General features: G+C 41.6%; 1 protein-coding gene across 2 annotated transcripts; it reads right to left on the bottom strand.

The window, feature by feature from the left end:
• Positions 1–7,977: 7,977 nt before the first annotated feature.
• On the bottom strand, positions 7,978–11,386 carry LOC147640877 (pentatricopeptide repeat-containing protein At2g33680-like). Of its 2 annotated transcripts, XM_086816222.1 has the most exons (3): positions 11,217–11,333; positions 10,996–11,123; positions 7,978–10,956 (listed from the first exon to the last, which is right to left on the bottom strand). In XM_086816222.1, exons 1-3 carry the CDS (start codon positions 11,301–11,303, stop codon positions 8,733–8,735), a joined length of 2,439 nt encoding a protein of 812 aa, XP_086672348.1. In that variant the 5' UTR covers positions 11,304–11,333; the 3' UTR covers positions 7,978–8,732. The 2 variants fall into 2 exon arrangements, with proteins under 2 accessions (XP_086672348.1, XP_086672344.1); XM_086816218.1 differs by having other exon boundaries at positions 7,978–11,123; positions 11,217–11,386.
• Positions 11,387–12,066: the final 680 nt, after the last annotated feature.

Genomic DNA, 12,066 nt, shown 5'->3' with positions numbered 1-12,066 from the left:
GATGATATATGGAGGATCATAAAGGCCACTTTGGTGATGTTCACTGTACCATTGTACAGCTACTCATTCATATTATTGAGATGAATCCATGTACACAGTACAGCTTGGTGATTTAAATCTTATAGAATTAAATTGTCAAAGGATACATTGCAAGAATATAAAGTCTTTTGAGAACTATCTATATCATACATTGCAAGCATGTATCATTTGAAGGCCTAAAAAAGAAAAAAAAGCCTTAACCTGAACAGGGTGACTTTTGCCCAGATAGGAAGCCTATTTGGGAAAAAGTCACCCTGTTCAGATTGGGGCTTTTTTGCTTTTCTAGGCCTTCAAATGATACATGCTTGCAATGTATGATATAGATATTTCTCAAAACATGCTTCCAATGTCAACATCAAGGCAGTGCAACATTTTACCATTTTACTTTGAACTCTAAATAACTAGGTGATGTCAGGGCCAGTGTGAAGGCACCACATTTTCCATTTTATCGATAGCTCATCATGGGAAAAATGTATTTATCTAAGGTTCACATTAATCAAACTCTCTCCTTCCATGTGTAAGAACTCTCTCATCATGTAAAAGGGTATCTTTTATGATCTTAATACTACTTTGTAGGGCACTATATATCTTTAATTTTAAGCACCTAGTTTATAGGAAGGCCTATATGAATGCTTATACATGACAATTGAAGGCTAGAAAATGCAAAAGGAGCCCCAACCTGAACAGGGCAACTTTTTCCCAGACAGTAAGCCTGTCTGGGCAAAAGTTGCCCTGTTCAGGTTGGGGTTATTTTTGTATTTGGTGGACTCCAATTGTCATGTACAAGCATTCACAAGCATTCACATTCAAATACACATAGGCCTTGCTATCAATTAGAGTTGGGTGTTGGCTAAACCAGACAGAACTACACACTCATTGTGGTCAGAGAGGACAGGGGGGGCATCATGGGAAGTTGGCCTAAATTAATCACTACTGATACCACATAATAAACATGCATTTGCAATCCAGTGTTATCCATAATGGCTCTCTCTCTCTCTCTCTCTCTCTCTCTCTCATATCATGGCTAGATAGGACAGAACTATACACCCATTGTGGTTAGAGAGGATAGGGGCCATCATGGGAAGTTGGCCCAAATTAATCACTATTGATACCACAAACTAAACATGCATGCAATCCAGTGTTATCCACAATGGCTCTCTCTCTCTCTCTCTCTCTGTCTCTGTCTCTCTCTCTCTCTCTCTCAGATCATGGAAACTTACATTATTCAAACTTTATGTAGACATTATGCATAGAAAACCCACTTGTATTAATAAAAAGGAGTTACATTGATTGTCTCTTTAACAAAGTAGTAGTGTCGAACACAGTATCTGCGATAATTTTCTAGGCTAACTCATAATGTTCTTGAGACACCTAGCTACAGTCTTGCACCTCTTCTTCTTGCTAAGTGGAAGGGTCCCCGACAATATGGCATTCACAACACAATTTGGGTCCTTCTGACCAATACTCTCTGCAAATGCAGTGTGTGCAAGCACTTTAGAAGCGTAACCCCTTTGGAGGCAATGTACGCTACAGCCTTGTTGATGAGCACTATCTTGTCAGCATTTCTTGGAATCATTGACAAGCATAGGACCTTGCTAAGTACTTTGAGGGCTAACATGTAGAAGCTTGCCATGGGGGCGAATGCATTGTGCACCACAACAAGGTGTTGAGGTGCAATACGACCCATGTAATGGGCCAATGCAGCATCTCTTCCAAAACGCTCACGTGTGCCACCTTTACGTTGAGCCCAAACATCTACAAAGACTATATGCTGCACACAAGAAAGAGGATTAGTGGAATTCTAGTAGTAGTAGTATAAATTATATTTATTAGATTCATACATAATTTATCTTAGCGTGTGTTTGAAATCAGAGACAACCACCTCAGGCTTGCAAATGTCAATGGAGGACTTGTGTTCCTCCAACGACACTAATGTAGCATCCTCAGACTCTCTGGTTAGCGGCAATTGATTCCTGAGCTTTTCTAAACTCCTCCTCAGTCACAAGGCTTTGATCAGCCTTTGCAATTGCTAATTTCAGGATCATCACCGACTCATGCACACCACCCTGCACCGGAACAAGCCCTTGTTGCAAAGCCTCCGAGCCCTTGTTGTCGATAGGAAATTCATCATTCACAGCTAATAAGGAGAGGCACTCGCCTTGGTTGAGCTTGTAGACCTTTTCTAGGTCATGTAAAAAGAGGAATTCCTCCCCTTCAATCACCACAAAGCTGAGCTTACTAAGCTCAAGCTCCGGCATCTCATGTGTAACCTCCTTTCCCTTGCCCACTACATCTGGTACATCTAGTTTACCCTCTATAGCACCCTCCCCCACCTCTTCTCCACCCCTTTGTTGTGGGCTGAGACACTTGCCTCTCCATAGTATGGCACCAATGCCTTTGACGAGGATGCTTCACCAGATTAAGGTGCCTCAATTTGGAGAGGAGGAGATATTTGGCCTCATAACGGCCTCAACAAGCTGGTTGAGGACCTCAAGTTTAGGATCCTCTTCCTTGCCTTGTACCATGCCTCCAATTGAGACATCCTCCACCTCTACCTCTTCATCAGAATCTTGCTCACCCATGTAATCTCTCTCTCTCTCTCTCTCTCTCTCGCACACACACACACACACACACACACATACATGTACATGCACACCCTCTTTCTCTCACATACACATGCACACACTCTCAAATGTTGAAACTCTCTCTCTCTCTCTCTCTCTCTCTCTCTTACACACACACACACACATGTACACAAATGCACATGTACTAAAACACTCTCACACATAGACTTCCATGTCTCTGTGTCTCTTTGTGTTTTTCTCTCTCTCTCTCTCTTTGTCTCTCTCTCCCCTCCACACACACACACACACACACACACACACACACACACACACACACACTATCTCTCTTCTCACACACACTCTCCCACATATAGAAACTCTCTCTCTCTCTCTCTCTCTCTCTCTCTCTCTCACACACACACACACACACACACACACACACATACATTCATGGACACACACACATACATTCATGCACACACACAAACACACTTCTTTCTCATGTACACGTGCACACACACACACCCACATGTAAATATATATTATCTATAATATTATGTTTTATTAATCTTAGAGACGTATACCTATATATACATGTGTATTTATAAAATAAATAAACACATATAAACATATATTTTTAATTAATATTAAAATTTAATACGTGGGGATGCATGATGAGGTGTGTTCACTCTTAAATAAGTGTATCTTATATACAATGTCTTTTGTCTTCTCTTTTACATACATATGTGTGTGATTGTGTGCGCACATACACACGTATGTGTGATTGTGTAATGTCTTCACGCATGCATGTGTCATGCAAGTGTCTTAATTGTGTGTATGTGTTAGTGTGTATTTGTTGTGTGTGTGTGTACATGGTGTGTATGTTTTTATTTATGTGTATCCATAGCGAGTGTTTGCATGTATGTGTGTGTGAGCATGTGAATATACTCGTGTTATGTACATCTATGTGTGTACACGTGCAAGTGCATATGTGTGTGTGTGTGTGCATGTCCATGTGTGTGCACATGTACTTGTATATGTGAGTGTATTTATGTGCTTGTGTGCATGTATACATGTGTGTATGTGCAAGCTTGAGTATGTGTGCAAGTGTGCATATCTCTATGTATTGCACGTGTGTCCTGCGTGCGAGTGTGTGTATGTGTTTGTATGCGTGTGTGCACGTATCATGTGCTTGTGTCTGTGTGTTGTGTGTTGTGTGTGTGTGTGCGCGCGTGCATGAACATACATGTGTGTGCGTCAACATACATATAAATCTATTTATATATACATGCTTACATACCTATAGATACACATACATACATAATATATATATGTGTGTGTGTGTATATTCTCTCTCTTACATATGCACATAATATATATATGTGTGTGTGTATGTATATTCTCTCTCTTACACATGCACATAATATAATATTAGAAGATATGTTTGTGTGTGTGTGTGTGAGGAGGAGGAGGGGGGAGTGGTGGGCACACTCGCACGCATGCACGTGTGTCCATGCGTGCGAGTGTGTGTATGTGTGTTCGTATGTATGTGTGCACGCATGTGCTTGTGTTTGTGTGTTGTGTGTGTTGTGTGTGTGTGTGCGTCGACATACATATAAATCTATTTATATATACATGCTTACATACCTATAGATACACATACATACATAATATATATACGTGTGTGTGTGTATGTATATTATCTCTCTTACACATGCACATAATATATATATGTGTGTGTACGTATATTCTCTCTCTTACACATGCACATAATATAATATTAGAAGATATGTATGTGTGTGTGTGTGTGTGTGAGGAGGAGGGGGGAGGGGTGGGCAATTTGCTTTCTAATGTATTATGTATATATATATATATATAAGAATCTCATTCAATGAGTAAATGGTTTGATGGTGACAACTAATTGTGAGCGCCAATGCATCTAGGCGTGTGGGAAAGAAACCCCCAAACGCTTGTCTTCTCTTCTCCTTTCTCCTTTTCAAAAATTCTCCCTCTTCTTTCTCCACGTGAAGGGGTAGGCACTCTTCCTTTATCTTGTATAGATTCACTTCACAAATTGTAGCGCAAATCTCTCAATCTTCTTTTGGGTCTTCAATCACTATTGGCATTTGGGTCTTTTTGTTTGCAAGCTAGGTGACATAATCGATTCGGCACCCCAATAGGGACCCAAAGTTTATGGATATTTAAATTCATTAATTGGGTAGTTTTTCTCTCATAGAAAGATGGGCAAGTGGAAAGAGGAGGATTAATACACACATATACACTTTGGGACCAAATAATAAAAACACTCATGCTAGTTGCATTTTTGAGCCAAGCTTAAAATAACAAGAGGCTTTGCGCCATGAGTGCTATCCATTTTACTAACTAGTTGCCTACAAAGTTTGGTGTTGTTCTGATGTAGTTTGCCCCCAAAATGGGTTGGACCAAGAACTTGACCAAGAACTTTCCGTGTAAATTGATATATGTGTCTTCAAAAAATGCAACAATTTAGTTACATAGAGAATATATCTAATAATCAATTATATTAAATACAGTTGGCCATTATTATTTCGGAACAATTATATACCATATCTTTGAATATTTGTTTTGGAAAGAATATAATAGCTTGCAATTTTACTGCATTTATTTTAGCCTATATTACAATTTACATTTTTAGTTATTACATAAGTATTTGAACAAATTAAAAAGAAAAACCAAAACTATACACACAAGAAATGAAATATACACATTAGAAATAAAATACACATTTTTTTCTCAGCAGCAGCAAGAACTAATAATAGGTAATGATTCAAAATATTATTAAAAATTTAAGATTTTAAAATATTTCTTTTTATTATTCAAGTCATGGGGAAGGCTATTCTGGTCTAATATTTGCCATTACTACTTTGGTCCAATATTTGCCATTACTACTCTAGGTTGTGTTATCAGAATGAAACATAGTGGAAAGAAAGGGCGTGAATGTTAACGATCCTCGAAGTGGCCTTGACTTGGTCAATAGGATGAGACGGAAAAATCTGCAAGATATGTGCGTGCATTTTGACCACGTTCACAGAGTTCTTGGTTGGCCAACTATGTCTGCTCATGAATACTTTATGTGATGGTATTTTTGAAACACACAAACTTGATAGGCATTCGAGAAAATGAAAAATACAAGACAGTATTCGACAAATAAAAGGGTGCCAAAGAAGGAAAGAACTTGCATTCTTCATTGGGAGAAGAGCATGGTGTGTCATGCCCAAAAACCTATACGTCCTTCTTTCCATGAGGATCATAAGTCTTTGTGCTGGAAATGGAGAAATTCATCGTCTGGGGTCGCAGCTGAGATTTGCAAAAATGAAATTAGAAAATGTTGGTGGTCAAGGCATGCAAAACAAAGAGATGTTCCGGCATAGGAAACATGGTTAGCTTGGTGGGATATCCGAGAAAATGAATCCGAGTGTGACTAGTGGATGAACGGACATGTTTGTAGACACATGAGGTGCAAATGCTCCTGGGAAATAGATTTGTGCTTCAAAGTGGAGGACTGTCTCTACAATCAACTCAAGCCAACGCAAATGCAGTAAACATTCCAAGTGCTTTTTGTTCAAAATACACAGGATATCAAGATTGTTAGGTGGTGAGTCCGATTGACTAAGGAATTTCATGAGAGTGTAGAGACGAGAAGGACCTCGGATGCATAGGTTATTCATGAGGCCATTATATTATGCAATGAATCCCACATCTTTTACATTAATATTGAGGGGTTCAGAGCAATGGGTGTGAGCTACTCTATGTCAATAGCAAACTTTCGTTGGTGGTGCACGTGTGAATGTTTTCAAAAAACGAGAGGGAAATCACCTGGGATACATACCATGCAAGCACTTGTACTTGGTTTACTTGAAGGTTCTAGGATTTCATGCACCAAGAAACACTAAGGTGAAGTTGTTTCAAGCACTTGGTGGCAAATGATGCCATGTACAAACATAATATGTAGATGTTGTTGATATCACTTTTTTGATGGCTTGTATGATAGTCTTTTTTGTTATTAGCCTCGAATTAGCACACTTTGATCGCTAAATAGTGTCATTTGCTGGATTAAATGCTTTTGTTTTTAACTAGAATACAATTTCGTACTGGCATGGACATGTTTGGAAAGTGATGCTATTCTTTCCTATCTAGCGGTTGTTTGTCAACCCTGGATTTCTTAGCACTTCAATAGCTTAATCACCATGCAAAAGCACAGTAGCAAACCCATCCAAAGGGGGTTAGCAAACTGCACACAGAGCCCACCCCCATTCTCCATATCGAGTTTCTTAGTAGCCGACCCCCTGCTTTTCATCAGCAAGACTTTGAAGCTTTCTCTAGTACGAGCAAAGCAGCTCAACGTTTCCTCAAAACATCAAATGTGACAGCATCTCATATACTTCATTACTGCGCAGCAACAATAGCAACCTTTGCATTTCAATGGCCCGATATACGCAATTGTCTCCTGAAAGGTAGAAGCTCTCACCTGCTGCAACCCACCATCAACACCACCCAATGCGCTTTTCTCCTCTGCGCCAGCATCTGGAATCTCCAAAGCACCACACTCCGGCAGCAGCCTTCTCTTTGTAGACCTGCAGTGAGCGAGAGAAGATAGTTGCAATTGACAAAGACCCATTGGGCTTAACGATTCTTTTCTTGTGAGGGTGAAAAGCTTAAAAAGGGTTCTTCATCTCTAGTTCTGTGAACTTGGCAATGATATCAAACTCATCTTAGGTCACTATAATCAGCCTGTTTTAAAGGGCCATAGTTCAAACTCCTGATGTGAACATAAGCCCACTCCAAACAAAATAGTTAATTAAGACGGGATTTTCATCAACTTCATCATGTCGAGCATTGAGTTCTTCATTTGTACTTTTTTTTTTGGGGGATCTTTTTAGATCCCGGCCTCGAGCCATATGTGAACGAGCACGTTAAGTGTGAGTGTTACCTTCTCATAGTCTACTCCCTGAGTAGGGCATCACGTTCCTCTTCCTGTATGTACCAGGCTGGAAGCTCTTCCATCTTCCAAACGAAGGCAATTCTGCCAAATCTCATACAACTGCCAATATCTCTCCATCATAGCATCATCATAGCATCAATACTCTACATCTGGGTACTGGTTGTGTTGAGACAATATGCAAAAGAAGACTTTGCCTACTAGACACAGCAGGACCTTGTCGTGTGCAAACCTTAATGCACAAAAACGCCTCATGATCATCTAACCCAAGAAACTAGCATAAGGCACCTTGATGCCAATGTGACATGACTGCAAGAATTAAGCATGATTACTACTAATTAACACAAAAAAGTAAAACGCTAATCTACTTGCATAATCAACACACAGAAGTAGATAAAGGAGAAAAGAGAGACTCTTTACCTAACCTACTCTTGCTGTATAGTACGAATGAATATATACAATGGAAGCACAACTCTTAACTCGAATTCGTTTACTGTGCTGTGCAATTCTGCTACAATGCGTAGCCTGTTTGATGACCTGTTGTCCTCCATTAGAGCAACACTCATGGAAGCTGCATGCGATGACACTGCAAACTCTGCTCTCAAATGACCTGACCCTGCACTTAAATAGGCATCTGGATGCTGGTCGGCCAGTAGGGCTGCTGGTCTGCTACTAGATCTGATCTGCGGCTCCATAAAATAATATACATGACCCTGATCATGGCCACCTTGGTAACCCCTTGTCCAGGTGCCCAAGACTCTTCCCAATCAGCCCATACTCACCCTCGGACGTTGACTTTTAGGCAACCACTACTTAGGATCATGTCCATGTGCAACCCGACTAGGGTATGCACATAACAGGCGCCAGGTGCAATACCCAACTTCTCAATCTCCCTATGTGGCATATCTTTCTTTGCATCATCAGAGATATCCTGTAACACCGAATGCAAACTTGAGACATGCCCTTGTCTTCGAGCTTTGCATCACACTTATGCTTTCGGAATGTCTACTATCCCCAACCAAAAATCAATGCACAATTCCGCCGGATCATCAATTCATCAATAATGTCCTGGCCTCTTCCCTGATTGTTTCTACACTCCAATTTCCTCCACTTTTTTTGCTTCCTCCTGCAAGTCAGCATCTGTGTAGATTTCAGACAAAGACATGAGCTACAGCATCCTTTTCATTCAAACACACTACATGTTCAAATGCCTCTTTGCCAAACTCCAGATTTCCCACATTTCTACAAGCACCCAACACAGTATGCCACACCACATGATCAGGACAGAATGGCATCTTCTTGATCATTGCTACAGCCTTATCTAATTGGCCTGCTCGGCCAAGGAGATTAACCATGCAAGTGTGGTGCTCCACAGTTGGAACAATGCCATAGTCTTTGCTCATGGCCTCAAAGTAGGTATGGCTCTTACTCAATAGACATGCACGGCTGCATGCATTGAGAAGAACAACAAAGGTGACCAGGTTTGGCTTTATACCTTCTTCTAGCATTCTGTCAAAAACACAGAAAACGTTTTCACTTTCTCCAAGCTGACCATATCCTGCCATTAGTGCAGTCCATGAGACTCCGTCTCGAATTGGAAGCCTGTCAAACACTTGCTGTGCTTTTACAAGGAAGCCACATTTAGCGTACATATCAACCAAGGTGGTGCCAACAACAGGGTCACTTTCTAGCAACCCGTGTCTTTCAATCTCCACATGTATTTCACCACCCTTGTCTGTGGCCCCTATGCTGCCACAAGCTTTCAAGCTGCAAACAAATGTGACAGCATTTGGCGAGACGCCCTCAAGTTGCATCTTTTCAAAACACTCCACTGCTTCCTCACCATGCCCATGCTCAGCATATCCTGCAATTAGTGACGTCCAAGAAACTACGTCTCGGATTGGAAGCTTGTCAAACACTTTCTGTGCTTTTGCAAGCAAGCCACATTTAGCATACATATCAACCAAGGTGTTGCCAACAACAAGATTTCTCTCCAGCAACCCCTGTCTTTCAATCTCAGCATGTATTTCTTGGCCCTTCTTGGTGGCTCCTATGCTGCCACAAGCTTTCAAGCCACAAATAAACGTGACAGCATCTGGGGAGACACCCTCAAGTTGCATCTGTTCAAAACATTTGACTGCTTTTTCACCATGGCCATGCTCAGCATATCCTGTAATTAATGCATTCCAGGAGACAATGTCTCGAACTGGAAGCTTGTCAAACACTTGCTGTGCTTTTGCAAGCAACCCACATCTACAATACATATCGACCAAGGTGGTGCCTACAAGAAGGTCTCTTTCTAGCAACCCCCGTCTTTTGATCTCAGCATGTATTTCTTGGCCCTTGTCTGTGGCTCTTATGCTGCCACAAGCCTTCAAGCAGCAAGCGAATGTGACAGCATTTGGGGAGACACCCTCGAGTTGCATCTGATCAAAACACTCTACTGCTTGCCTGCCATGCCCATGTTCAGCATACCCTGTAATTAGTGCCGTCCAGGAGACTACATCTCGAACGGGGAGCCTGTCAAACACTTGCTGTGCTTTTGCAAGCAAGCCACATTTAGCATACATATCAACCAATGTGGTGCCAACAAGAAGGTCTCTTTCTAGCAACCCCTGTCTTTCAATCTCCGCATGTATTTCTTGGCCCTTGGCTGTGTCTCTTATGTTGCCACAAGCTTTCAAGCTGCAAACAAATGTGACCGCATTTGGGGAGACACCCTCGTGTTGCATCTGTTCAAAACACTTGACTGCCTTTTCACCATGACCATGTTCAGCATATCCTGTGATTAATGCATTCCAGGAGACTACACCTCGAACTGGAAGCTTGTCAAATACCTGCTGTGCTTTTGTAAGTGAGCCACATTTAGCATACATATCAATCAAGGTGTTGCCCACAAAAAGGTTTCTTTCAAGCAACCCTGTTCTGGAAACCTCCGCATGTATGTCAATTCCTCTTTCAAGATCTTTGAGCTTTGCACAAGCTTTCAGTGCAGCCACAAAAGTATGCCCACTGGGCTGTATAGAATCATCATTTTGCATTTTCTGATACAGTTTGAGAGCATGCTGTGGCTTCCCACATTTGATATAACCATTAATAAGGGAATTCCAAGACCACTCATTCCGATACACCAACCTGTCAAAAACTTGTTGGGCATCGTGCATGCTTCCGACTTCCACCAACATCGGGACGAGGTAGTTCCCCAGTGATCTATGAGTTTCCAGCCCATTTTTGCGCAAGTATGCATGCAGGCGCAGTGCATGGGCTCGGTCTCCCTCCTTTCCACACTTCTGCAAGATGCTTGCGAAGTCCTCGACAGAAGTCTGGGGCAGCGCCCCTTCTTCCAAGAAAGGCAGTGCCTCCTCTAAGTTAAGCATCCTGCAACAACCGCCAGTACTGTTCTTCACGTCGTCGTCTTCTTGCGTTTTGTGCATTCTCTCTTGCCTTAGGTTGTCTGTGACCCAGCTTGGATTGTACAATCCGTCCATCCATAACGATTCCTGGGTACGTATATGCTTGAAATCTGGGGCTCTTGGGTTTGTCTGGACAGGAGATGAGGCAGGGGGCGAGTAACTAATCAAGAGAGGGCATCATCGTCACTTAGTTGAAGCGATAAGAAAGGGGGGACAACTTACTTTGGTGTTTCGGTTGTCCGACCAGAGAGAGGGATCCCTCAAGAAGTCCCTCCACAGGCGCGCGTTTCGAGCTCGTGATGCCTGCATCTCAGCAACCCATTCCCCTGTGGAGGCATATGGCACGTACTCAAACAGGCCACCAAAAGCCTTTTTAAAAAATTAATTTTAATAGAATATCCATTATGCTTAGGTCTATTAAGAGTAATAAAAAAAAGGATTAATGGGTTCGTGGGTGTTAAGTGTTAGTGCTTGCTTAGGTTTATTAGGTCTATTAAGAGTAATAATATCCATTATGCTTAGGTCTATTAAGAGTAATAAAAAAAAATAATGTTTTGGTGGGTGTTAAGTGTTAATGCTTGCATGGCCAAGTACGTGGCCATCTTTTTTTGCTATGATGGGTTCTCCACGTTGTCTATGCCTTCATGCTACTGGCAACGTCTTTGCTATGATGGGTTCTCCACATTGCCTATTTCTTCGCTATTGGCCACAACATCTAGCCAACGTCTCATGCTCTTTTTAGGGTTTGCCATGCTATAATTGGGCCTTATCTTCTTGCCCTACTATGACATGTCTTGTCTTCTCTTAGCCAAGGTGTCCCTGTTGCATGTGTCTCCACTATTTACCAACGTCCTGCTCATTCTCTCGTGCTCTTGGTGGTGCTCTAGGGAAGGTAATATGCTGGTCTCCTCTGGCTCCCTTGACTATTGTCTTGCTCTTGATTTTTAGGGTTTCCCATTATATGCACCATGGCCATGATGTGCTATAATGGGCCTTATCCTCTTGTCAACGTTGCTTGGCCAAGGTGATGACATATAAGGTTTATAAATATTCAGTGCATGTCAAGATTCCA

This window comes from Cibotium barometz, chromosome 2, assembly GCF_041138505.1.
Source record: "Cibotium barometz isolate CiBa-2024 chromosome 2, ASM4113850v1, whole genome shotgun sequence".
In the NCBI taxonomy this organism is placed as follows: domain Eukaryota; kingdom Viridiplantae; phylum Streptophyta; class Polypodiopsida; order Cyatheales; family Cibotiaceae; genus Cibotium; species Cibotium barometz.
The sequence above is the reverse complement of the archived record's forward strand: the minus strand, read 5'-3'. Positions and strand labels throughout refer to the sequence as shown.

Coding starts and splice junctions, on each gene's coding strand:
- LOC147640877 (XM_086816218.1), bottom strand. CDS start 11,303: ATGCAGGCATCACGAGCTCGAAACGCGCGCCTGTGGAGGGACTTCTTG. Junction 11,124..11,216: donor CGGACAACCGAAACACCAAA/GTAAGTTGTCCC, acceptor TCTCCTGTCCAG/ACAAACCCAAGAGCCCCAGA.